Source organism: Antedon bifida, chromosome 7 (assembly GCF_963402885.1).
Source record: "Antedon bifida chromosome 7, ecAntBifi1.1, whole genome shotgun sequence".
NCBI lineage: Eukaryota > Metazoa > Echinodermata > Crinoidea > Comatulida > Antedonidae > Antedon > Antedon bifida.
The window spans coordinates 7764122-7788058 of NC_136232.1; the positions used below are offsets into that span (position 1 = coordinate 7764122).

The 23937-nt window shown below is 33.4% G+C and overlaps 2 protein-coding genes across 3 annotated transcripts in view; both read right to left on the minus strand.

Annotated features, from left to right (window-relative positions):
• Positions 1-714: 714 nt before the first annotated feature.
• LOC144847785 (uncharacterized) lies at positions 715-13891 on the minus strand. 2 transcript variants are annotated; one of them, XM_078704303.1, is made up of 6 exons: positions 13468-13891; positions 6336-6997; positions 5290-5429; positions 3951-4185; positions 2483-3085; positions 715-2374 (listed from the first exon to the last, which is right to left on the minus strand). In XM_078704303.1, the coding sequence occupies exons 1-6, from the start codon at positions 13699-13701 to the stop codon at positions 1891-1893; spliced, it is 2358 nt and encodes a 785-aa protein (XP_078560429.1). In that variant the 5' UTR covers positions 13702-13891; the 3' UTR covers positions 715-1890. The 2 variants fall into 2 exon arrangements, with proteins under 2 accessions (XP_078560429.1, XP_078560430.1); XM_078704304.1 differs by lacking the exon at positions 13468-13891 and adding an exon at positions 7423-7506.
• A 3138-nt stretch (positions 13892-17029) lies between these two features.
• LOC144848860 (uncharacterized) overlaps positions 17030-23937 on the minus strand; it is a 28143-nt gene continuing 21235 nt past the window's right edge. Inside the window, exons 25-37 of the mRNA XM_078705800.1 lie at positions 23410-23548; positions 22457-22642; positions 22017-22132; positions 21498-21675; positions 20715-20974; positions 20478-20600; positions 20045-20222; positions 19658-19933; positions 19399-19558; positions 19107-19270; positions 18680-18847; positions 18299-18569; positions 17030-18186 (exon numbers count right to left, since the gene is read on the minus strand). Coding sequence (XP_078561926.1) covers positions 17996-18186; positions 18299-18569; positions 18680-18847; positions 19107-19270; positions 19399-19558; positions 19658-19933; positions 20045-20222; positions 20478-20600; positions 20715-20974; positions 21498-21675; positions 22017-22132; positions 22457-22642; positions 23410-23548 — 2410 coding nt within the window. The 3' untranslated portion in view covers positions 17030-17995. The remainder of the gene's footprint in view (positions 18187-18298; positions 18570-18679; positions 18848-19106; positions 19271-19398; positions 19559-19657; positions 19934-20044; positions 20223-20477; positions 20601-20714; positions 20975-21497; positions 21676-22016; positions 22133-22456; positions 22643-23409; positions 23549-23937) is intronic.

Consider the following 23937-nt stretch of genomic DNA (forward strand, 5'->3'; position numbering starts at 1 on the left):
AAGATGCTTATAACACAATATATGCACATATATAGCAATATTATTGCATATTAACAGTATTTAAAAAAGTGCGTATTTTGGCCATTTTTGGAAAAAAAACCCTGTACTATAGTACAGGATTTTTTCAAAAAATTGCCAAATTTCAACCTTTTTATTTTTTGACATAAATGGTTACTATACGTCTATAAGATGCTTATAACGCAATATATACGTATATATAGCAATATTATTGCATAATAACAGTATTTTACAAAGTGCGTATTTTGGCCATTTTTTCGAAAAATTGTCATATTTCGGCCTTTTTATTTTTTGACATAAATGGTTACTATACGTCTATAAGATGATTATAACACAATATATGCGCATATATAGCAATATTATTGCATGATAACAGTATTTTAAAAAGTGCATATTTTGGCCATTTTTGAAAAAATCCCTGTACTATAATAGTACAGGGATTTTTTCCAAAAATGGCCATATTTCGGCCTTTTTATTTGTTGACATAAATGGTTACTATATGTCGATAAGATGATTATAACACAATATATGCACATATATAGCAATACTATGGCATAATAACAGTATTTTAAAAAGTGCGTATTTTGGCAATTTTTTTGAAAAAATCCCTGTTAGGGTTACCTCAATATTATAAATATATATAAATATTTCACACAGGAAAAATATTGACAGCAAAACAGTATAGTACTAGTTGTAATATATTTTTTTCAGAACAGTTAGCACAGCATTATACAAATTAAAAGCAAGCAGATTTTAACCATGAAAGAATTTTAACTAATTAATTCACGGTCTTAACAACAACAAACTGCTTGTTACCAACTGCTATTGACGACAGCCTGTAAGCTCCAGTCCATCTATGCTTCCTAAAACATTATACTTAATGGACACAATTGTCCTTACTTTACTAATATATTGCAACATATTTAGCAACGGCTTAATGTGCATTCAGTAATATACTGTACTCTATCTGGTAAGCCAACTTACTGGCATACTATACCCTTCATTTATAAACAAAAGTTTCTTTTTATTTTCATTACATCAAAACTGGAAAAGTTAGTACCAAATTCACACGTACAAATGCAAATAAAATATACATTAGTCATTGAACAAGGATAAATCCTCTCAGCAATTTTTATTTAGTTTTTTGCTTATTTTGTTTCCTTTGAGATATGTTAAACACAGTTCAGTAAAATTAATTCTTATAATTTTTATTATTTTGGTATAAAAATAAAACCAAATATTGTTTGAACAACACTATTACAAAGTAATCTGATTGGTTGTTTGAAATTGAGATGTTTTCCTTGTTTATGTTGTAAAAGCTTTGTTGTACATGTGAATCAGATATAACTTCGTGGGTGCCATGTCCCACAGCAAACTATTTACATTATTCATGCCTCATTGTGAGACTTGTATTTTTAGACTTAAATCATTATAGTACAGAATTAAAACATTTACACATGTCGACGAGACACAGTGACTCATTAAACAGAAAGTAACTTAATCCATGCGAGAGTAACTCGCAGACACTGTGTAAACGAACATGAATCTACCAACATAGGTATATTTGTATTAAAAACAAACACAAAAAGAAAAATATATATTCATTGCTAGAGTTCACAACAAGCACCATACAGACAAACAACAAACTACTTTTGACTGTGTAGGGTGCACATTTTTATAGCAATAATCAATTACACATTTATCATTTTTGCATATGTCTGAATATAATAGACATAAGCTTCTTTCCGCCCACAGTCAAAATCTTGTTAATAAGGTTATTATCTTGAGTAGTGACCATAACAAAGACAAATAAAGAATTTAAGACACTAGACAGAACACCACTGAAACTACAACAGCTATTCAACATTGTGTTTACTTCACATTGTTCAACACTGCCACAATTTCCGATGGGTCTGTTGTGTCTGGCAACTTCTTCATCGCCTTTTCTACAGCCTGTTGCCCGAAGAGGGCGCTCAAATGGTGCTTCATGTTGCGTCGTTTCTCCTCAAAACCATCCGGTCTTTCTTTCTTCTGGACAAGCACTGGTTGAGGTGCATTGCTCGACATTACTGGGTAGTTAGACGCTGAAGTGTACGCCCACTTGTCTGGCCCATGTGTGACAGGGCTAGGCCTAGGGTAGTAATCCATTGTTCCCTTTGCACGTAGAACTCTCTCCTTAGGCCCTTGTGGATACGAATCATATTGGCTAGGCACTTCCTGGTAGTATTGTGGGGGTAGATGCCCATACATGCTTTTGTAATGGGCTACAGGAATCGTAGAGCCGTAACTAGGGTAGCTAGGCCGTCTTGAATATGGCATAGGAGGTCTGTATGTATGGCCTTCTGGTTGGTAATCACTGAAAACAAAAATAGTATTTATGGTAAAATAAGAAATCAAATGTAAGGGTCAAACGTAAAGGTGAATATTTCATCAGTTATTTATTATATAATAAAGTGAAAATTACCTTTGAGATCTAATTTGCATATGACTCATTTCTGTCGCTAAAGACTTCTGGTACTCCTGCGGAATTCTGGGTCGAGCGGGAGGCTTAGTGGATCCTGGAGGTAATGGCTCCGTGTGCGACTGTCCATATGATTTAAGGTGAGGTGATACGAGTGGATATGTATGATTCTGATTGCTTGAGATGAAGCGGATAGGTTCAGTGTGTCCTTTATTTGGTTTAATGTCTTTATTATATTGAGGTAAGATTACTCCGGTATCAGATTTTTTCCGTGTTTGTGGATAATTCGCAGATGGTGTCGGGGATTCCTCTCTCCTAGATAACAAAGGAGCGGTGTATGACATTGCACGAGCATCAGCACCAAGTTTCTCCGCACCTCCGGTTGGTGATTTGGTCTTATTCCGGAACTTATGGTTGTCTTTTAAACTGTCCGCGACTGACTTATACCGGGGTCTATCCGAGTGGAAATATTTACATTTGTTTCCAAAGGTACACTTGTTTCCATATGGACAGTGCGTGATTGGGTCCACTTGCAACGGTTTGATCCGTAGAAAGTTATCAAGACTCGGACCGTTGCGACCTAACGGGTCATCAGGTGGCATGAACCTGCAAAAAGAAAAAGCGTACATAAATAACTATGACTATAGTAAACCAACCAAGGCAATCTAACAATAGGATGCTGAGCTCCGGAGATCAAAGAGTTTTACTGTGGCTGTGTCACAATCAGTTCCATGCCTGTTAACAGACACCGTGCGCCGAGGAGAGTATGTACATAGTACTGTTAGTATTGTAAGATCAAAGGACTGTTACGAGTCCTATCTTGGCAAGGTGAGCTCAGTGTCCTGTTAGATTGCCTTGAGTAAACTAACAGTACTGTCACATTGCACAATGTTAGTACCATTAATAAACAATATTATTTCTATCTCCCTCAAAACTAGCCTCAATGAATTATGTAAACTCTTATTAAATATGTACATTTTCAGCAAAACATATTTTCTCATATTTTGCATGATATTGCGTGCTTCCTAATTGAATAGAGTCAACACACTTTGCTGTCATTGTCATTGTATGAACCATGATTCCGGTTTGAAAATCTTTATATAAATCTGGTGCATTATACTGCAAAGCTACCAGGATTTACATAAAGCTACAGGCCTTTCTTCAATACAATTCTATTGTGTTTAAACACAGGTGATTTTATATAATACCTCCTGATATTTATAAATTGTTTAGACTAAACTCTAGTGATATGTTATTGTCATTTGCATGGTATAACTTTAAATAAAATGTTTTTTTGGGTTTTTTTTGTGTTTTTTTTTAGACTTTTAAAACGTGATAATATTTGTGTTTATAATTTTGAATAATATATAAATCGGAGCCAGATCACAGAATTTGTTCAGGTGGTGAAACAAGGAGAGCAAAGTCGAAATAGCACCTCTACTACTAAAAGAATACATTTTCGACTACTTACTTATCCGTTACAAAGGCGTACATTAACAATCGTTCTGCTATGAATTTTTTCCACTCTAAATTTTCATTTTGAAGGTCCCTGAAATTGTCTTTGGAAACTATAATACCATCTAGATCAACGGCCGTTTTCACAATGTACCGGTCATCATAACATGTCTTTCGCATTCCGTTTACACGTCGTGATGGGGTGAAAACTAAGATACCTTCTCTCTCTAGGTCAAGCATAATATGTTGATCTAAAAGAAACAAAATCAAAGATTCAAATTATAATAATATTTATAATGATATGTTACATATTAATTTTAACTACAGTATAGTTAAGAGTTTATAAATTGGTTCTAATTTAAAGATGCACTATCATCGTGCGGTAAATATTAATTCAATGAAATGAAATTTATTATAATTATAGATTCTGTACAGTCATACAATATCCGCATTACAAGTATAAATACAGTTAGCCCCTAGGGACCATTGTGTCACGTCAGTGTGTATACAGTACAATAAAGCATTTGACTCAATTAAAAAGAGCAAAACAAATATAGTACTGTGTGTACAAAAGATCCAATTTAAAAATCTGGAGACTGTTAATTATTGGTTTTAAAAGCAATTAATACATAATTTAATACAAAATTCAAATATTTATCAGCATTTTCGGTATCATCTAGAAAAAATAATACATCCCACATTTGTAAGTACCATATGACCAAAATATACATTTTCACTCCTACTCTAAAGTCAATGTACTCAACAGTCAAATCTCTCAACAATGTAAACATAAATATCTTTTATGATATTATTGACCTTTGAACCAGGAAGCTACATCCACAATAATCCCTAGAACTACTTGAATAGGAAGCAAACACAACAAACTTGATTGTAATATTATTATGCCATTGCAATAACCTCCTACAAAGCCCACTCATATACTAAGAAATTAACATTCCCGGATACCTGTATATCTTATTTTAACAATATTGACACGTTTACAATAAAAAATGATGCTATTAAATCATTTTGCGTTTCATATTTATTATTATGTAGGCCTATAGAATGTGACGTTTGAAACACTTTTTTTCCCATCACTGGTTTTTACTATAGAATTAATTGTTACATAAAGTAAATTATTTTTTAGCTGTTTTCTGCCAGTCGCAATTTGCTCAATACTGTAACTAAAAAATGATTTTAATAAAAGAAAAAGGGTAAAAACCATCCTCTCACTCATAAAAAAAAATATAAAAAAAATTAAATTCTGGAACCAACTGCAGTGTACAACATCAACGCTATACCAAAATAGTGTACTTTGTCTAAGTACTTCACGTCCGTCAGTGGAAGTAACTTACCTTCAATCAGCGTATTTGGTTTTGACGATTCTTTCCTCCACTCCGGTACAAATACTATTATCGTTGAATGTGACCTTTTCTTGAACCAATCTACAACAATCTTAATACCTCGACATTCAAAAACCTCCTTACGACCAAAACTAAAAAAGGAAATTATATCAATAAATCATCAATTATTACTGGCCACATTTGCACTTTTGAAATCAACATTACGTGATAAATAAAAGACACAGTTAAAAGATAATCTATGATAAAGTACTCAATACAAAACAATATAATATTGCATAATATACTGATTTATATAATAACTATTGTTATCTTTTTGTTATATATGTAATTCAAATTTACTTCCCTATCAATTGGAATATATTAGTCATAGTGAAATTCAATAGTACATTAAACTAACTATGTTATAATCAACCTATTAAAATTACATAATCTATTCACTTACACATAATTAGTCATAACATTCACAATTGTATTTACCAACACCACACCCTATTAATCAATATTTATTAATCAATTTTTAAATTGATTAAATCAATATTTATTAATCATGTTATAGAGTATGTAGTGTTTCTACCAACTTACTTAATAATAATTTAATAATAAATATTATAATAATTAATAGTTTATTACAGTATTTTATCTATTTTATCCCCTTTTTTCTTAATGATAGGGATGTGACATCACTCTGTCAGATGGATCTAATTTCTTATTGAGTGATTATGAATTTTAAAATATAATTATGTGATGACAAAATATAGAAATATATTTATTAAATTTATTTCAGAAAAAAAAAATTATTTTCATGTTATTTGGATCTAATTTCTTATGAGTTATGAATTTTAAAATATAATTTACTGTGATGAAAAAATATAGAAATATTGAGTATTTTATGAATAACCTGCATTATTTTTTTTATTTAGTTCAGAATTTTTTTTTTATTTTCATGTTATATGGTTTGGTTTGGGAGATAGGCTTTGAAGGAGTGGGTGGAATATATTTATAATATTAATAATGTAAACTAAATATTAAATGTTTACCTCATTGCAATGTTGCTACCGTCAATTATAATTGGCCGTAGATTCGCGGTATCATCGACCACATGTTGGAAATCAGCGACATCAGCACTTCTCGTAATTGTACTAGTCCTATCTACATCTGCCGGTATCGATGATGAACGCTCTAGCGCCCCCAATACATCATTCCTGTCCGCATCAGCACCAAGTTGAGGTAATACTTGATCTAATTGATGTTTGGTATAACCTAATTTAAGTACAAAATCAAGCATTTCCGTGTATTTCTGAAGCAACGGATCCTTCTCATTATCCCGCGACTTCCTCAATAGTTCTTTTTCAACTACAACCTTATCGCGGTTTTTGTCCGAAACAAGGCAAGAAATTTCACCTGTATTTCTATTCAAGTCATTCGTTTCACAACTAGAACTATCTGCATAGTCGCACGTATTTGAGTTTGTTAACGTTATTTCGGGTTCCTCGGCCGTCTGTATAAGCGTGCACGCCGTTACTAAACTGAATTCGTCTGACGCTGTTACTCTAAGTTTTGAGTCATTTGGAATATTCTCAATAACAGCGCCAGATTCACGTTCAAAGTTTTCAATACGCGTCAAGATGTGATGCGTATTCTCCGGAGAGTACGGTACTATCTGCTCGTGCTTCTTCTCGCATAATCCCAACACATATTTCTGTAAGGAAACAAATTAAAATATATTATTTATAAGAATAAAATTGTACTGTTTAATTTTAAAATAATACAAAATGATATTAAACATTATTCATCAATCATTTAAAAATCCTTAGAAAAACTTTAATTCCAACAGAAAGAAAAAAAAGTTAATACAAATTATTTTAAAATTAATTTGCATCATTATAAAGTCATACGACTAAAAAAAATGCAAAATTAAATAATCCAATTTTTAAATGAAATGAAGATACAAAAATAAAATTTAATATAAAATCAATGAACAACATTTAAACTTACCAATTGAATCATGGTAAATAAAATAAAAATAAATATAATTTAATTATAATTTCAGCTGTGAAAGTTAAAACCCTCCATTACTGTACATCAAAGAATATACAACTACTACTACTTAAAATTCAAACTTACCAATTGCATAGTGAAATATAAATGATATATATATTTTGTATGACATAAATACTAGGTACTATCACAAATTATCAGAACTGACTTTTCAATGGGAACTTAAGTTTCTTATATAGTAATTGATGATACATAAATAAACATTGCAGGAATCACCCACTGTCAACAAAGACATTGCAAAATTGATGACTAGTCCAGACCAACCCACGCTTACTACCACGCTACTTGTCCAAACATGAACAATGAATACAAACTTAGACTATAGAACCAAAAAAATAATACTGTAGCTTTCCACGTTGTGCTTACAACTTCATAATATTATTATTTATTTTCCTTTATATATGTAAATAAATAAATATCAAAGTTCATAAAAAGTATATACTATATTGATAATATTTAAAAATAAACAACACGTTAAAAATCAGCTGATATTGAGTCTACCTAAAATTCAACAGTCGCATTATATTCAGATAATGGAAATACTAAAGTGGAAATTCCCTTTTCTAACAAACAATGTTTGGACTGTTTGATTGGTTGGTTGACAATCAAACAGAGATTTTGATTGGTTGATTGGTTTTTAATAGAAATCCTCAACCTTTGCTTTACATAGCCTGGAGGATATTGTTAGAATTGGCAAAATTCACAATAAACTCATAAATTTATTTTAAAGGGTGATGAAAACTCTTTACACAATTCCTATTAAATTGTTATTATGTAAGCTGAATTATGATGGAAATCCTGGAATATCATCATTTTCCAGATTCTAGGCATAAAGTTTCCAAATACATGTACTTTTGGGTTTTTTTCTACACCTACCAACATCTATAAAAGTGAAAATTTAGAATGGTTGTAGGGATGTAGAAAAAAAACCCAAAAATACAACATGACTTTCAGGTAGCCAAGTTTCTTGGATATGTGTTGTATTGAAATTAGGCTGGAAGAATGTGAAGGTGGGTGTACAGTACTGCCCACCTCCGCCCACTATAATATTACATTTATGGTCTAGGCCTAAAGTATACAAGGTATAAAATATATAACAATCACTCTTCTGAATATAGTAATATTGATATTTTTAAGTCTAAAATTGTGAACATGTTTAAATTTATTTCGTCATATTTATATATTTGTTGTTCTATTCTATACAAGTTTTTATATGGCGCCCTACAAAGAACTACTTACAGTAGTCATTAATTAAAAAGTAAAGTTTTAAGTTTTAGTGGAGCTTGTTACCTGTCATTGTCAGTTGATTTCAAATAAAATAAAAATAAAATATAATCACAAAATTATAGGTAACAGTAAACACTTATTCGCGACACAAGTGAGCAGGTGAGATTATTAAAAATTATACAAGTGTATTTATTTTTCAAACTGCAATACAAAAACGATGGTAAATCGGTAATATGAACGGGAAAAATAATCAATTTAAATATTTTAAGAGGTACTGTAGATCATGAGTTAGTGCACCGAAACCAAATTCTATGAAAGCATGATAAGCGCTGTGTCAATACTATTGATTTTACTTAGAATAATGATATCATGATTATTTACTGTTTATATACAGTAATAATCAATGCCATACGAAGAATTTATTATATTCATAGAAAGTTATTATATAACACCTAAATAAATTCCTGTCATTTGATTGGACGATTGTGGGTCACATGGCGTGCAATAGTACGCACTATTAAACGATCGTTTAATAGTACTTTTTTAAACATTTTGTGTACGAAAAAAAAAAACGTTTCGCGGATGAAAAAAAATTTAGAATACAAAAATTACATTGAAATACAACAGCGCCACCTGTCGTCCTGCCTCTGTTTGTAAACACCACCGCGAGATATGCAAAAGCAGCAGATTTTTGTGTACGATTTGGAGATATATGTACTAATTTCATTCAAAAAGGCATTTAAATTAGCTTTAGATCGTTTTTAGGATTTTGATTACTTAATGGGGACATCCCTACAAGACGTGGAATCGTTGTAAAAACCATAATTAGTCAAGATAAGTTCCAATTGTCTGTCGAAGTTTTGCCTTTCAGCCAATCTAGCCTAGTACTACTACACTAGGTCTAGCCTAGCTAGGCCTGTTAGTATTAGGCTAGGCCTAGCCTAGGCGTTTTAGCCTTGCTAAGCATAGGATTATTTGGTTGTTTGTTGACATAATTAACACTAAAGTAGGTGTGTTTATAAAATCCATATAAATATAACATTAACATTTAATATTATAATATTACTGTTTTAATCAATCTGAATGAAATGTAGGCCTCTTGGCTAGGGCTACCTTATATTTGATTCAAATGACAGGAATCTATTTAGATGTTATATAAAACAAATAATGAATGTTTAATATTCGTGTAATGGTACAAATAATGGCATTTGGTGAATGATGAAAGGTTACATCAACTCGGCGTTGCCTCGTTGATATAACCTTTCATCATTCACCTCATGCCATTATTTGTACCATTACACTCATAAACATTCATTATTTGTATATTAATTATTCATAATAAACAAAAGTGTATTCATGAACATAATAATAATCTGACCAATATGTGTATATTTAAATTATAATAATAAAATAATTTTAATAATTAAAATAATTGAATTATTTACAGCAAAATAAATCATTAAACAGGAGAGTAGTCATCAGAAAACTAAAAAATAATGTTGTTAAATATTTATTTATTTGACCAACAAATATATAATTAATATGAATTGAGAGAGATGAATTGGTCAGGGACTGCTAAAGTAAATAAGATTACTATAACTACAAGAGTCAGCAGTCCCATAATCTAAACTAACATAAATTTACAATATTAAAAATTAATATATTTAGACATGATACAAAAAACAAAATTATTCATGTTGAATTTTTTCAATTATCAATAAATTTATAATTAAAAATTAATATATTTAGACATGAATACAAAAAAATCCAAAATAATCCAAAATTATTCATGTTGAATATTTTTAATTATCGATACATATGATATTAAAACCATGGAAAAATAAGTTAAAAAATACCTTATTCTTCCATGATCTAACAACAAACAAATCTTACTATTTTCTGCTTTATATTTAACTTCCTGATATTCATTTAAAAAAGTATGATGAATCAATGGAATATAACATTGGCACTGTGTGAGTCACTACTGATATTTTACACCCCTACTTGTATTCCCTAACAATTAACAATTAACATGATGGCAGAATAGACTAAAATAAGCACTGTCAGTGACTAGTATTAACCTGAATCACTGTGACCCTTTTCAAACTTCCCCCATAAACGCAAAATGAGCTAAAAATTGATTTGGGACAGGATATACCTTAACCTATGACTCAGTCCAGCCGTCTTGACTTTTTGACAAAAAAATGCTATTTTTGTATTTAAAAAATGCAATTAATTTACTTTCCTTGTAAGTTAGTAACATTTAGTAATCTTCAACGCAATTGAATATTAATTTTATCAAGTAAACAATTTGATTTTCATAAAAATTTCAGGATCTTGGGTAATCTTGGTTTTTGGAAAAAAAATCAGAAATTATTCTTATGGCCTTGCACATGTCTACTTCAACTTGCGTAAGTCCTGTGAGAATCAGACAAAATAGCATTCTGGGTTCAAAATTTGGTCACAATTTCGGAGTGAGATTATACTTGATCAATGCCAAACCATGATAATAGTAGAAAACTACTTCTACAGTATGTATTATATATAAGTCAAGTCAAGTATCATTTATTGTCATTTATTTTAAGAAAAAAACATAGAAATTCTGTTTGCTCTGTTGGCAGAACACAATATCGAAGTTCCAACGGACACAACACGTACTCAAAACAACAACATTTTTTTCATAATAACTTTATTTGTATTATGTAACAGTTAAAATTAAAAGATAAGTGGTTGAAAAATTATGCTTAACATTCCTTAGTTAAATAACAGTACATAGACAATTAATATTTTGTCTTTTTTTTCCACTTCAAGTCATTGTGTATCCATATTGCAAATTCAACCGCACGTTGCTTTTATTCAATACCATGGTTTTGGTTAGGAATACTAAGAAAACAGGACATGACCTTACACAATGATCCAAGCACAGTACGGGTTTCACATTTTATACTGTACGATGATCGACATATAATAAGCCAATTAGTTCAGCAGAGGACTGCTTGGTTTAGAGTCCTCATTGGTTCCAAATGATTTACAGTGTTCCAGGTATTAATCCCGCCTCCTACTGTAATTTAGAGTCAAAGAAAAATTATTCCAGCCAACTACCTATTGATCAACCTACTTACTGTATAGAGTCATTTTCAAAATATCATCTATCTACTGCATTTGGTCTTTGCATACTGTACACATCCCACGTCACATGACTTTGGAAGCGTTCAGACTACACTATTAAACTTTATGTGACAAAAAAATGTGATGTGCCCATATATGGACATGATGATGTCATATCACTATCATATTTGGGCACACCACACTTTTTTTGTCAAACTCGTTTGATAGTGTAGACAAAGCTTTAGATGTTTACTCGGGGAACTTGGGACCTACCCACCAAAATTAGCGATAATTTGTCTATGAACTAAACCGGGTAGAAAACTACCTGAAGGGGGCCCTTTATATCTTTTCCATTTTGTTTGCATTTTGTACATTTGACAGCAAATTCTGGCTTGTTTACAAAATAAATTTTAAAGACAACTATTTATTCGTATTTTTTCATTGGACCATTCAATAAAAGAAAGCCTGAAACTACAAATTGTTTTTTTTTTCTATCAGTATGCCAAAGGTTACAAAATAGTCTACAGTATTTCATTTCCATCTTGGTCTTGTTTTGAAAATGACATTTTTCCAAACGATTGAACAATAGGCCAATAAAAAAGCTATTATTAACTATTCCATAGGAAAATACATATAATAAAGGATGTTTTGTTTTAAGTTTCAGGAATTATTCTAGGGTATAATGGTTTGTCTGAATACACACAATTGTTTTGTTTTGAACTATCATATTCGTTACTATTTATAGATTTATTTCCTGGTCACGACTTTACAGTACTGTATTGTTTGGCTGAGAGCCGAATACAATTACAGTAAACTTTATAATTGTTTGTTCAAACCAAGCATAGGTACCAAAAAATAACCTGTAATTTAACCGGAACAGGTACGGTACAATTTTAGGTTTTTAATGTACGGTAGCACACTAAATTAACCGGATATGGTGAGCACTGTGGCTGCTGCAACACAGCAAATATTTGTTCCTGCTTTAAACCTTTCAAATCGAGCGTACAATAGAGTGACTGGCTAAAGCGGTTACCACAGTGGAACCGTAATTACGTAACATCGGAAAGTGTTCGAGGCTCACTCACTCCATGAGTCTTCTCGGATAAGGACTATAAACCGTATAAATGTCCAGTGTTCACACCAACTCGTGTGTACTTTAAAGAACCTGTAAGTAGTACATATTTCGCAATGAGTAGGGGGTACCCCGGTGTACTAGTATACACACAGCCACTGATCATAATTAATTGGGCCCTCTGAGAGAACAGTCTTTGACTGAAGTGGCTACCCAGTAGTACTGTATAAATAAATATTAATAATTAATAAATAAATAAGTTACTTAGTAATTAAAATGGTGACTGACGAGATCGGTTGCATTTTAAATTGGTCACCATTTATTTTGGTTGCTTACTTACAGTATTTTGTATGCACCACTAGGCCTGCATACACTTGTTTTTAATTTTCTTAATTTTTTATTTCGTAAGTTTGTTTTTATCGCGACCAAAAATACAAGAAAAGAAAGCAACAAATTTCTAAAAGTTATAATTCCACCATGAATTACATACAGTAATCTTGGTGAATATATAATATGTCTATATATCTAGCCTATGCTCCAATCTCACCAATTTCGAAAATGTATTGGTACGAACCGTCCACAAATTAAGCCAACTTACTAGGAGAGCAACACTTATACTGCGAAATTAAGTAAGCAGATAATCTGCTAGGCCTAACAAGGTCGGCCTAGAAACAGATGACAAGCAATAATTGAACTAATATTACCTTAGCTTTCTTTATATTTTCCTGATCATTATGAACATTTCCACTAGAAATCTGCACCCACATCCTATCCTGTTCTTCATGGCCATAATTATTTTCATTTTCACCAATAATTCCTCCTGAGCCATATCCCTGATCAACTTCTTGGCCGCAAACAACTCCAAAGAGCACTTCAATCTTACGTTTATTCGCTTCCAAAATCTTCTGGGCCGAATGGCGTATCACAAACTCTTCCATGTCTTTACTGCACAAATTATCAAATACAGAATTATACAATTGTTTTGTAAAGTAATCAAGGTGAATGATCCATTTTCCATGACGGACAAGCGTCAGTTTACAGAGAAATGACTTGCAACCGATCAGGAAAGAACATGTTTTTAATGCATGAAAGATCCGCTATTTTCCTGGTGTGTGAGAGCTGAGTTCAGTGTATTTGCTTTGGTTGACGAGATATAGGATACAAATGATTGAGCATGCGTGTAACGCTCCAGGAAGTAAAAATTAAGTGAGTCAATTTAAAGTGTCTTAAAATAAGATTCCCTTTTATGTATATACAACCAATAATTCCGGGTCGCAAAACGCACTTCTGTTTATTCTTCTAATGCACACACACATATATATCTACAATACTACATTAACATTTCGAAACCAATTCACTCACTTTCATAATAATTTTTGGAATATGTGTCATTCTCACTGTGTTTTCAATGTTCGTATTTATAGTTTTACGCCGCTATGATATAGAAAAACTTTTGCTTTCGTTAGAAAAAGTTTTTTTTTCTTGTCACATGATAATAAACGTCCACCCAACCGATTGAAAAGGAAATACATTTTACGTAGAGATCCTTTTCTATTATTTATGGGAAATATGAAGTGTCGAATCAATTTATCCAAATCAAATCACAACATTATTTCCTTATGATTATTGCCAAAAATATTTGTTGTTTTCGTTACAGCCTGTAGCTAATAGTAATATTATATGAAGCGGACATTAATAATAGGCCTACTATTACTGTAACATTAATTCAGCCAATTTTCATAAAGATTTTACAATGGTTTCTTTCTTCTAGGCCTAATTATTCATCATTCCTATTTTTTTTTTAAATATGTGTTAATGATATTGTATATTTATTTATTTACATTTTTTAATGTTTAATATGCCCTCCTATAAACTGTACATTTATATGTGAACATTTTGGTTACGAACATTGTAAAAAAAAAACCCAGAAAATACACACAATAATGATGGAAATGATCATGTATGATAGTCGATCATTGATTAAGAGTGTTGTAATAAAGAATGAATGGCAGTAAATCTCAAACAAAAATTATGTTTAAGAATTGGTATTCACGTTAGTAATTTTCCAGAGCAGTGGTGAATACTACTGTACGTATGGGCACAGGCTGGTACCGACCTTCCTCCTTCTGATAGACAAACCGGACAACGGTTGTGTCGTTTACTATTACGTAATAATACTCGATCGACTATTTTTAACAATATCACGCACACGTCTCTCAACACCTTTGCCCTAAATGTATTCTAATAAATCTTGGTTCCCACTCGGACGGCGTATCCGGATATTCACCCCCTGGACATTCACCCCCGGAAAACTACCCCCCGGACAACCACCACCCGGACAACTACCCCCTTAGGACAACTACCCCTTTAGGACAACTACCCCCCGGACAAATACCCCCCGGACAACTACCCCCTTAGGACAACAACCCCCTTAGGACAACTACCCCCCGGACAAATACCCCCCCGGACAACTACCCCCTTAGGACAACAACCCCCTTAGGACAACTACCCCCCGGACAATTACCCCCTAGGAACAATTAAACAAAAGTAAAAGATTGAACATAAATATAGTCCTAAGGGAGGGGGTAGTTGTCCGGGGGGTAGTTGACCGGGGGGTAGTTACCCGGGGGGTAGTTATCCTAAGGGGGTAGTTGTCCGGGGGGGTATTTGTCCGGGGGGTTGTTATCCTAAGGGGGTAGTTGTCCTAAGGGGGTAGTTGTCCGGGGAGTAGTTGTCCGGGGGGTAGTTGTCCTAAGGGGGTAGTTGTCCGGGTGGTAAACATCCGGGGAGTAACTGTCTAGGGGGTAGGTGTCCTAGAACCCTAGGACGGAACACTTGACAAATGACAAAGCGACAGTTCGAATAATCCATCGCATACGATTGGTCAAATCTCTTACATTGCGTTATTACGTCATTGTGTTGCGTCTCTATACTGAGAACCAAGCTTAAAGCTTTGTCTACACTATCAAACTTTATGTGACAAAAATTGTGATGTGCCCATATATGGACATGATGATGTCATACCCACTACCATATATAAGCATCACTACCATATTTAGGCACATCACATATTTTTTGTCAACGGCTAGTTTGATAGTGTAGAATTAAAAAAAATAATGTTTGTTTTTCAAAATTAATTCATCGATGGGTGCGGTCGCATATATAAAAGACAATAATTAGACAATATGTCTATATCATACGCTATTTTTATGATAGTTTTAAATTATTTGGGATAATACATAAAAATTCATTGTATAAATATAAAAGTATTAATAGGTACTCTACGAATATAAATTGATTTCCTGATATTACAAAAAAATATTATTTTTTTTATTTTGGTGTTCATACTCCCAATAACAAACACCCAAGCGTGATGAGGAAATTGGTTGGCCTATAAGCAAAAATGACGTTTTGCCAAACTTTTCGAAACGTATTTAAACAAGAGTGTGGTCTAAGTAGTCTAAAGTGGTGGTTTTAAAGGAAACTTCTCGAAACGTTAAATTGTGTCAGAGCGTGGGCCTATGGTCTAAATTTATAGGCCGGGACGGGGTATTTTTTTTAAGGATTCGAAACGCCTTTGTTTGAGCGTGGGCCTATAATAATGGTATAAATTGATAAAACGGGGTGTAACATAATACCAATGAAACGCTTTCAAGCAAAATAGCGTGGGCCTACAAAAATTACGATGGTGTCTAAAGATAAGACGGGTGTTTTTTAAAGGAAACTTGTTGAAACTTTAAATTGTGTCAGAAAGCCACTGAATGAGGGAAGTTTACTGGTAAATTAATATCGTTCAAAATCGTACCTATGACGATAAGGAACTTTTTCAACTTAAAATTTTGAACAACAAACCCCAATATAATCCCATACATATATTTGGTGGTGCTATTATGACGTCACATACATTCACACAACGTCATGAATCACATAGAGTATTATATAGGACTATGAATTGGGAGATACAGATATAAGGAAGGCAATGACAAATACGATGAAAAGACTACGTCATGAGGAAGGCAATGGTACATAAAATGAAAGGATTACGTCATGAGGAAAGACAATGATACATAAAATCAAATGATTATGACGTCATAAGGAAGACAATGTCGATGTCTGGATGTATTGACAATGGCAAATATGAAATGATGAAAAAAAAGAAAACACTTTTGCAATGTGATGTAGATTTCCGAAGTAGGAGCAAGGAGTGGAATAAATCTCTGTGTGACAACAAAATGTGATGTGCCCATATATGGACACGATTAGGTCATATCACTACCATATTTGGGCACATCACACTGTTTTTGTCAAACTAGTTTGATAGTGTAGACAGAGCTTAAGTCTGCTAAAGAAACCTAAAAAGAATACAGTTAACCCCACAGAAAATGTGTTTCGGAATTTATCACATAAAATTAAACAAGAATATATACTGTTTGATTAGGTTTAATACACAAATACAGTAAAACACACTGGCAAAGTAAATGTAGGAATATTGCCTGTAGCTCCCCATTGGCTAGTTTCTACATATATAACACAGTACAATGTGATTTTAAATATCATTTTGAACTTCACTGTTACAACAATTAAGTTGTATTTAATACACGCTAACCAGGGCCAAATTATTGAATTACAAACACATCGTTTTTAACAGTGTTTTAACTTGGCCTATTTAGCGTTTTTTCACTTTGATGTACTGTATATCTTTTCATTGATTTAACTATACCAAGCAAAGTGAATTTCCATTTTAAATGAACCAGTACAATTTATTGAATCAAAAAAGTTACTTGGACGAATAGTGTTTTTCGAAAACTTGGCACTTTTTTCTGGCTGTTTTTCATTTTATGTGCATCTCCGTTGAGATTCAGCCACTGATACCCACAGCATTGTCATTTATTGACTAACTTGCCTTTGGATATATATATATAGGCATATGTACAAATGATAAAACAAAGAATGATTAAGACATTTAATAGAGGTTTTCTCTAAAAAGTCACAGATTTCAGGATTTCACAATACAGGTAGGAGAAATATGTGTGAATTATGTGTTTTTATACAAAGATGAAAGAAATATGTTGGATTGTACTAGGTACAGTATTGCATACATGCAAAGCTATCTATAAAAGGCAAACTATATTTATATACAATTTATATTCTGTTAACACATTCAGAATAAGCACATAAATTGTTTGGATACATAATTTCTAAAACTTGAGACTCGATTTTTAAAAACTATTTTTATGCCAAGCTAGCTAGCAATGGCTTGTAAATTTCATCAGTGGGTCGAACCACTTTTTTTCCTGGGGTATAGACAACGCCTCCTGGACCAGCCAATGAGGTTTCTCCCATTAAATCTCTATCGACCTCTCTTGCTGCTTGTCGTCCTTCGTTGATAGCGTGAACGATTAGGGACTGACCTCGCCGGCAATCTAAAGAAAAAACAAAATTTCTTTAAAGGAACAAAAAATATTTTAAATATTAGGATAATTCAGGGGTATTTTATTACTTTTACAAATTATTGGCTGAATATATGTAACATACCTCCCGCAGCGTAAACCTTCGGTACACTTGTTTTATATTTTCCAGTTGGAGTTTCAATATTTGTTCTTGCGTCTTGTTTTATCTCCAACTCATTAATAATGCGATTTTCTGGTCCTAGGAAACCCATAGCCAACAAGACTATGTCAGCTTTAAATGTCTTCTCAGTGCCAGAGCATTTTTCCATAGTGAATCGGCCGGTTGGCTCGCGCTTCCACGATACTTGCATCGTTTGAATCCCACTAACGTTGCCGTTTCCATCATTAAGAAATTCCTAGGACAAAGAAAGATGAGATAAATTATATGATGACATTATTTACGAGGGCGTTATCTGATATCTGATATATACAAACCAACAAAAACTGAACAAGAGTTAATTCTTACCTCACTGAGAATGTTAAAATTGCGCGGATCTTTATTTTGTCTTAGCTTTACTTCTTCATGAGCGTAGTCCACTTTGAAGACTCTAGGCCAAGTTGGCCATGGGTTGTTAGCGGCTCTCGTGGGTGGTGGTTGATCCAAAATTTCAAAGGTAGTAATGGACTTGGCATCCTAGAGAAATTTAGTTATTGTTAGAATTATTAATTGAGTCATTACTGTAGTAGTAAAGTACACAGTATGTAAAATAATCCTTTATTTCAAATAAAAAACATAATAATGTAACAAACATCCCAGGTCACAGATTGGAGGACCAAGTATATGCAGGGCAAAACAAGAAAACAATTACAAAACACTTAAAATAAGAATACACCTTTGTATAAATTATCACAAAACTCCAAGCAGCAGCAAAGAGGATGTCCTGACTACTTACCAATCTAAGAGACGTCCCAATACAATCTACACCAGTATCTCCTCCTCCAATTACAATGACATCTTTTCCTTTAGCATCCACATGATCAATATCATTACCCATTTGTTTTTTCTGCCATCCTTCTAAAAATGTCATAGCCGTATGAATGCCCTCTAGGTGGCGCCCTGTTGAAATATTATAATAATAAATATATTATATAATATATTATTATTAAGACTTGTTGTAACACAATATATTAAATAAATTAAAGAATAAATTGTTTACTCAAGCGCAGGATCGTAAACTTAATTACCTTTGATGGGCAGGTCCCTGGGTCTGGTTGACCCTATACATAACACCACAGCATCATACTCTTCAGTAAGATCATGGCTGGACATATCCTCGCCTATTGTCGTGTTTGTTTTGAAAGTTATCCCCTCTGCTGCCATTAAATCAACTCTACGTTGTACCACCTAAGAACAAATATTAACATTTAATATATTTCCCTGTAAAATGTTAATTAGTAACATAAAAAGGCAAAATAGTAAGGAAAAAAACTACATCTTAAACACCTTTTTGCTTAGTTTCATAGTCGGTATCCCATACATCAAAAGACCACCAATACGGTCATTACGCTCGTACACCGTCACAAGATGGCCGGCTTTGTTAAGCTGTGCGGCTGCAGCTAGGCCGGATGGTCCGCTGCCTACTACAGCAACCTTCTTGCCAGTGCGATAGGGTGGTGGTTGTGGTGTCATCCATCCTTGCTCAAAGGCATGGTCAATGATAGTGCATTCTATGCTCTTGATGGTCACTGCTGGCGAGTGGATGGCTAACACACAAGCAGCCTAGGAATAAAGAAAATAATTTTAATTTGTTTAAATTAAAAAAAATAACTCTTGATAAAATAATCTATAGTAATTTGTTATTTTGATATAATAAAAGAAATAAAACGTTACCTCACATGGTGCTGGGCAAGCCCTTCCAGTGAATTCGGGAAAGTTATTGGTTAGTAGTAACTTGTTAAGAGCGTCCTTCCATTGACCTTTGAAAACGAGGTCATTCCAAGATGGAATGATATTACCAAGAGGGCAGCCAGCGTGTGATTGACAGAATGGTATGCCACAATCCATACACCTAAAGAAAAAAACAGGCTTTACAAGTTTGTTGTTTTTGATGGTTTTTATGGTTATACAGGTAAAGGCATAAATACTGGCTTATATTTTAAGCTAAAGCTCTGTCTACACTATCAAACTTTATGTGACAAAAAAATGTGATGTGACCATATATGATGATATCACTACTATATTTGGGCACACTTTTTTTTGTCAAACTAGCTGCTTGGTAAAGTGTTGTAGGCCTAGAAACAAAATAAAAAATCTCAAAATTAACCTAGCCGCCTGTACTTTAATTCCCTTCTTGACTGCTTTGTGGTTATATATTTCATTCCAGTCATTCAACCTTTGTTCCACGCTGCGATAACTAGATTTTGTTCTGCCATACTTTACAAATCCTCTGCAAAACACAAGATAGGAAACGTCAAAATTAAGATATCAGTTTTAATTTTATGAAGCTCAATCTTACAAATTTTAATCAATCGAACAATATTACATCAATATTCAAAGTTACCTCTTTTTGTCTAAAAGCTTCTCAATAATCTGTGACTCTTTTTCAGCATCTGGTACGGCTTCTTCAATATCCAAGATATCTGAGTGACCATTCTTATGAGCAATGACTCCATTCGTGGCAATGACTCCATTCGTGGCAATTACTCCATTTGTTGCAATGACTCCATTTGGAGTTTTGTGTGAAGTCTTGTTTACTTCTTTGACCTCAAGATCTTTAAGTTTCTGTTCTTTTAATGCTCGTCTGTATTCATTGGGAAAGACCTATACAATAAATAAATAAAATAAAGAAAATAAAATAAATAAAGAAATGGGTCCTCCTAAATACCAATAGGACTTGGTAGGGCTTGGTATTTAGGAGGACCCTAAGAAATGGACAATTAAAACTGAGCTAGTCTAAAAAACTCAAAATTCAGTACTTCAGTCTAATGATGGGACACACCTATTCAGGAGACATCCTTACTTTTCAAAACAATCGAGGGGAAATATAAATGTTTTAACACTACAGCTGTTGCATATATACAGAATGATAGCACCCTCTAGGCGAGGCAGTGGCAATATGGCGGATAATGTTGTAGAGAACATAATGTACGCAATGTTATCATGAATAAAAGATCTGTTAATATCAAGGTTAATCATTGTCTTGTGAAGTCTTTGACCCTGAAAAAGCAATACATAAAACAGTGTCATGTAATGTAGAGCTAACAGCTAACTCTTATTAAGGGGACACCGTCTTGGGTCACAAAAAGTATCCCCTTATTAGGAGTTCTACTATATTTAAACTTGCCTTTACAAATGATTTAAGAGTGTTCTTCCAATTGGCAAGTATGCGACTAGCTACTTCACTACCAGTCTGATGCTCAAACTCTTTTATATGCTTGTGTAAGAATGTAACATCAACATCCTTCACAATTGGTTCTAAGATTACTGAATCCTTATTGCACATTTTGTGGAAAGATCCCATTCTATAAAAGAAAAATACTAACGATTAAAGCATATCACTACAAGTGAGTGGCCAAGCGGTTTAAAGACAGTGGAACAAGGGTTCAAGCCTCACTCGCTCCATGGTAGAACGAGTCTTTTCGGATAAGGTGACTATAAACCATAGGTCCAGTGTACACATCTGGCTCATTTTAGCTTTAAAGAACCTAGTATATATATTTCGAGAGTATGCACACAGCCACTGTCACAGACAGACATGTATCATAACTCATCAAGAGTGCCCCTTGATTGAAAAAAAAATAATAAAATAATGTATGTATATAGAAATCAGTTACTTATTTTGTAAAAGAATTTGACCACTTACTTGTCATATACATAAGCAATACCTCCAGACATACCAGCGGCAAAGTTTCTACCCGTCTGGCCTAAGATTATCACCCTTCCACTTGTCATATACTCACATCCATGGTCACCAACACCCTGTTGGATTATAAGGCAATGTCAGAAAACAGATTTGTTTTTTAAGTCAGAATCAAACATGGGTGAAAAAACATAAAGATGTAGGCCTATAGTATATTGTTCTCCAAAAACATGAACAATAAAGATTAATAAAATGTTTACGGCTTACTTTGGCTTGAATCTAACCACTAGCCATCAGCGTAAGATCGGTGGTCTAGAGGTATGAACGGCAGGCTAGTTATCTGGAGGTCGTGGTTCGAGTCCCACCCGAGAATTAATTCCACTAGTATTCTCAAATGTACTTAGTATAAAGTAGGGCAAAAACATCTGACCAATTTGTTTTACCTCGCAAACTGCTATTGCTCCAGAGTTTCTGACACAAAATCTTTCTGCTGTGATTCCACGGAAATAGGCTATGCCACCGGTGGCACCGTACAAGCAGACATTCCCAACAAGAATATTCTCCTCTGATTTGAAATCGGGGCTCATGTCTTTTGGTGGATAGATAGTTACACAACCACCGGACAACCCCTACAAAATAAACATGTCATAATGATTATATACGGAGTATGGAAAGGGCATACAATATTAAAGACCCCTTCCCTGCAATTTTGGACGTTTTTTGGAAAATAATACATACATTCCTTGTCCTAAATGTACGTTTTATGGTAAATTATGATAAAAAGTGAGAAACAATGCACTACCTAAGTAGCTCGCGGCGATCGACCTCTCGTGGACGGTAGGCCTAGCCTAGCTAGGCTTAGTTTTGTAGGCCTAGCTGGTAAACATCGGTAACGTACGAACACCGTACGCTAGCTATATACCTAGCCTGACGTTGTATAGTTGCTGCATTAATTGTCTTTCTATTTTTGCCAGACTCTGTTGATACAAATTGGGGAAAATCCGGTATTTTCGCTGAAAAGTTAGGAGTCTTCCTTTTGTTTTGGCCTCACGATCGATCGAAAAGTGGGCGAATTACAGGTGAAAAACAAAAATATCAATCCGCGCGCAATGCATTTTGGGATTTATAGCGGGCCGCTATAATTATTAGAATCGACTTATTTTTAACCGTTTAAAGACGAAAAAAGTTATCGCAATAGGACCATATAGTATTATTTTTACATTAAATATAGTTTGTGATCTTAAATTAGATCTAAAAAACGTAGGGAAGGGGGCTTTAAATTATTAATAATAATCTCAATTATTTCGATAAACATATGATATTCGATGGGCCGCTAATAAATCATAGGAAACTCAAAGACCATTTTTTAAGCAAACCTCAATACAATTCAACTTACTTTCCCTACATAGTCATTGGCATCTCCTTCCAATTCAACTTTGACCCCAGCTGCCAAGAATGCACAGAAACTTTGACCTGCATGACCTTTCAACTTTAACTCAATCGAATTATTAGGTAAACCCTTTTCTCCATATTTTCTAATACAGTACAAAAGAAAATTAGTTAGGAAAATTAAATAACATGAAAATAGTGGCACTATAGTTTGGTGGCCTGCCTTTAATTACCAAAATCAAAGGTTCAATTCCACAAAACCGGACTTTCCCGATGGTCAAAAATAGCAGCATTATCCAAGAGTCAAAACAAAACTAGTTTAGAAGCAGCAGTTTACAACATCCTGTTACTGACGTGTTTGCGGTTGGGTGTGACGAAAATAAAACTTGTAAAATCCCACAGTACATATTAAAAAGCTTTTGATTGGCGATGGCCTTGGACCTAGGAACTGGTTACGTAATGTTAATTTATTGAGTGTATACGGATATATTGTTACGTGTTTCCATACTCGATTCCTCAAACATTCCTAAAGCTC

Bases quoted from the DNA above. Each gene is read 5' to 3' on its own strand.
- LOC144847785 (XM_078704303.1), bottom strand. From the start codon at position 13,701: ATGGAAGAGTTTGTGATACGCCATTCGGCCCAGAAGATTTTGGAAGCG. The intron at 5,430-6,335 runs GTAAACATTTAA...TTCCTTTTTTAG, and splicing joins GGTAGCAACATTGCAATGAG to TTTTGGTCGTAAGGAGGTTT. The intron at 3,086-3,950 runs GTAAGTAGTCGA...TTCTTTTTGCAG, and splicing joins TACGCCTTTGTAACGGATAA to GTTCATGCCACCTGATGACC.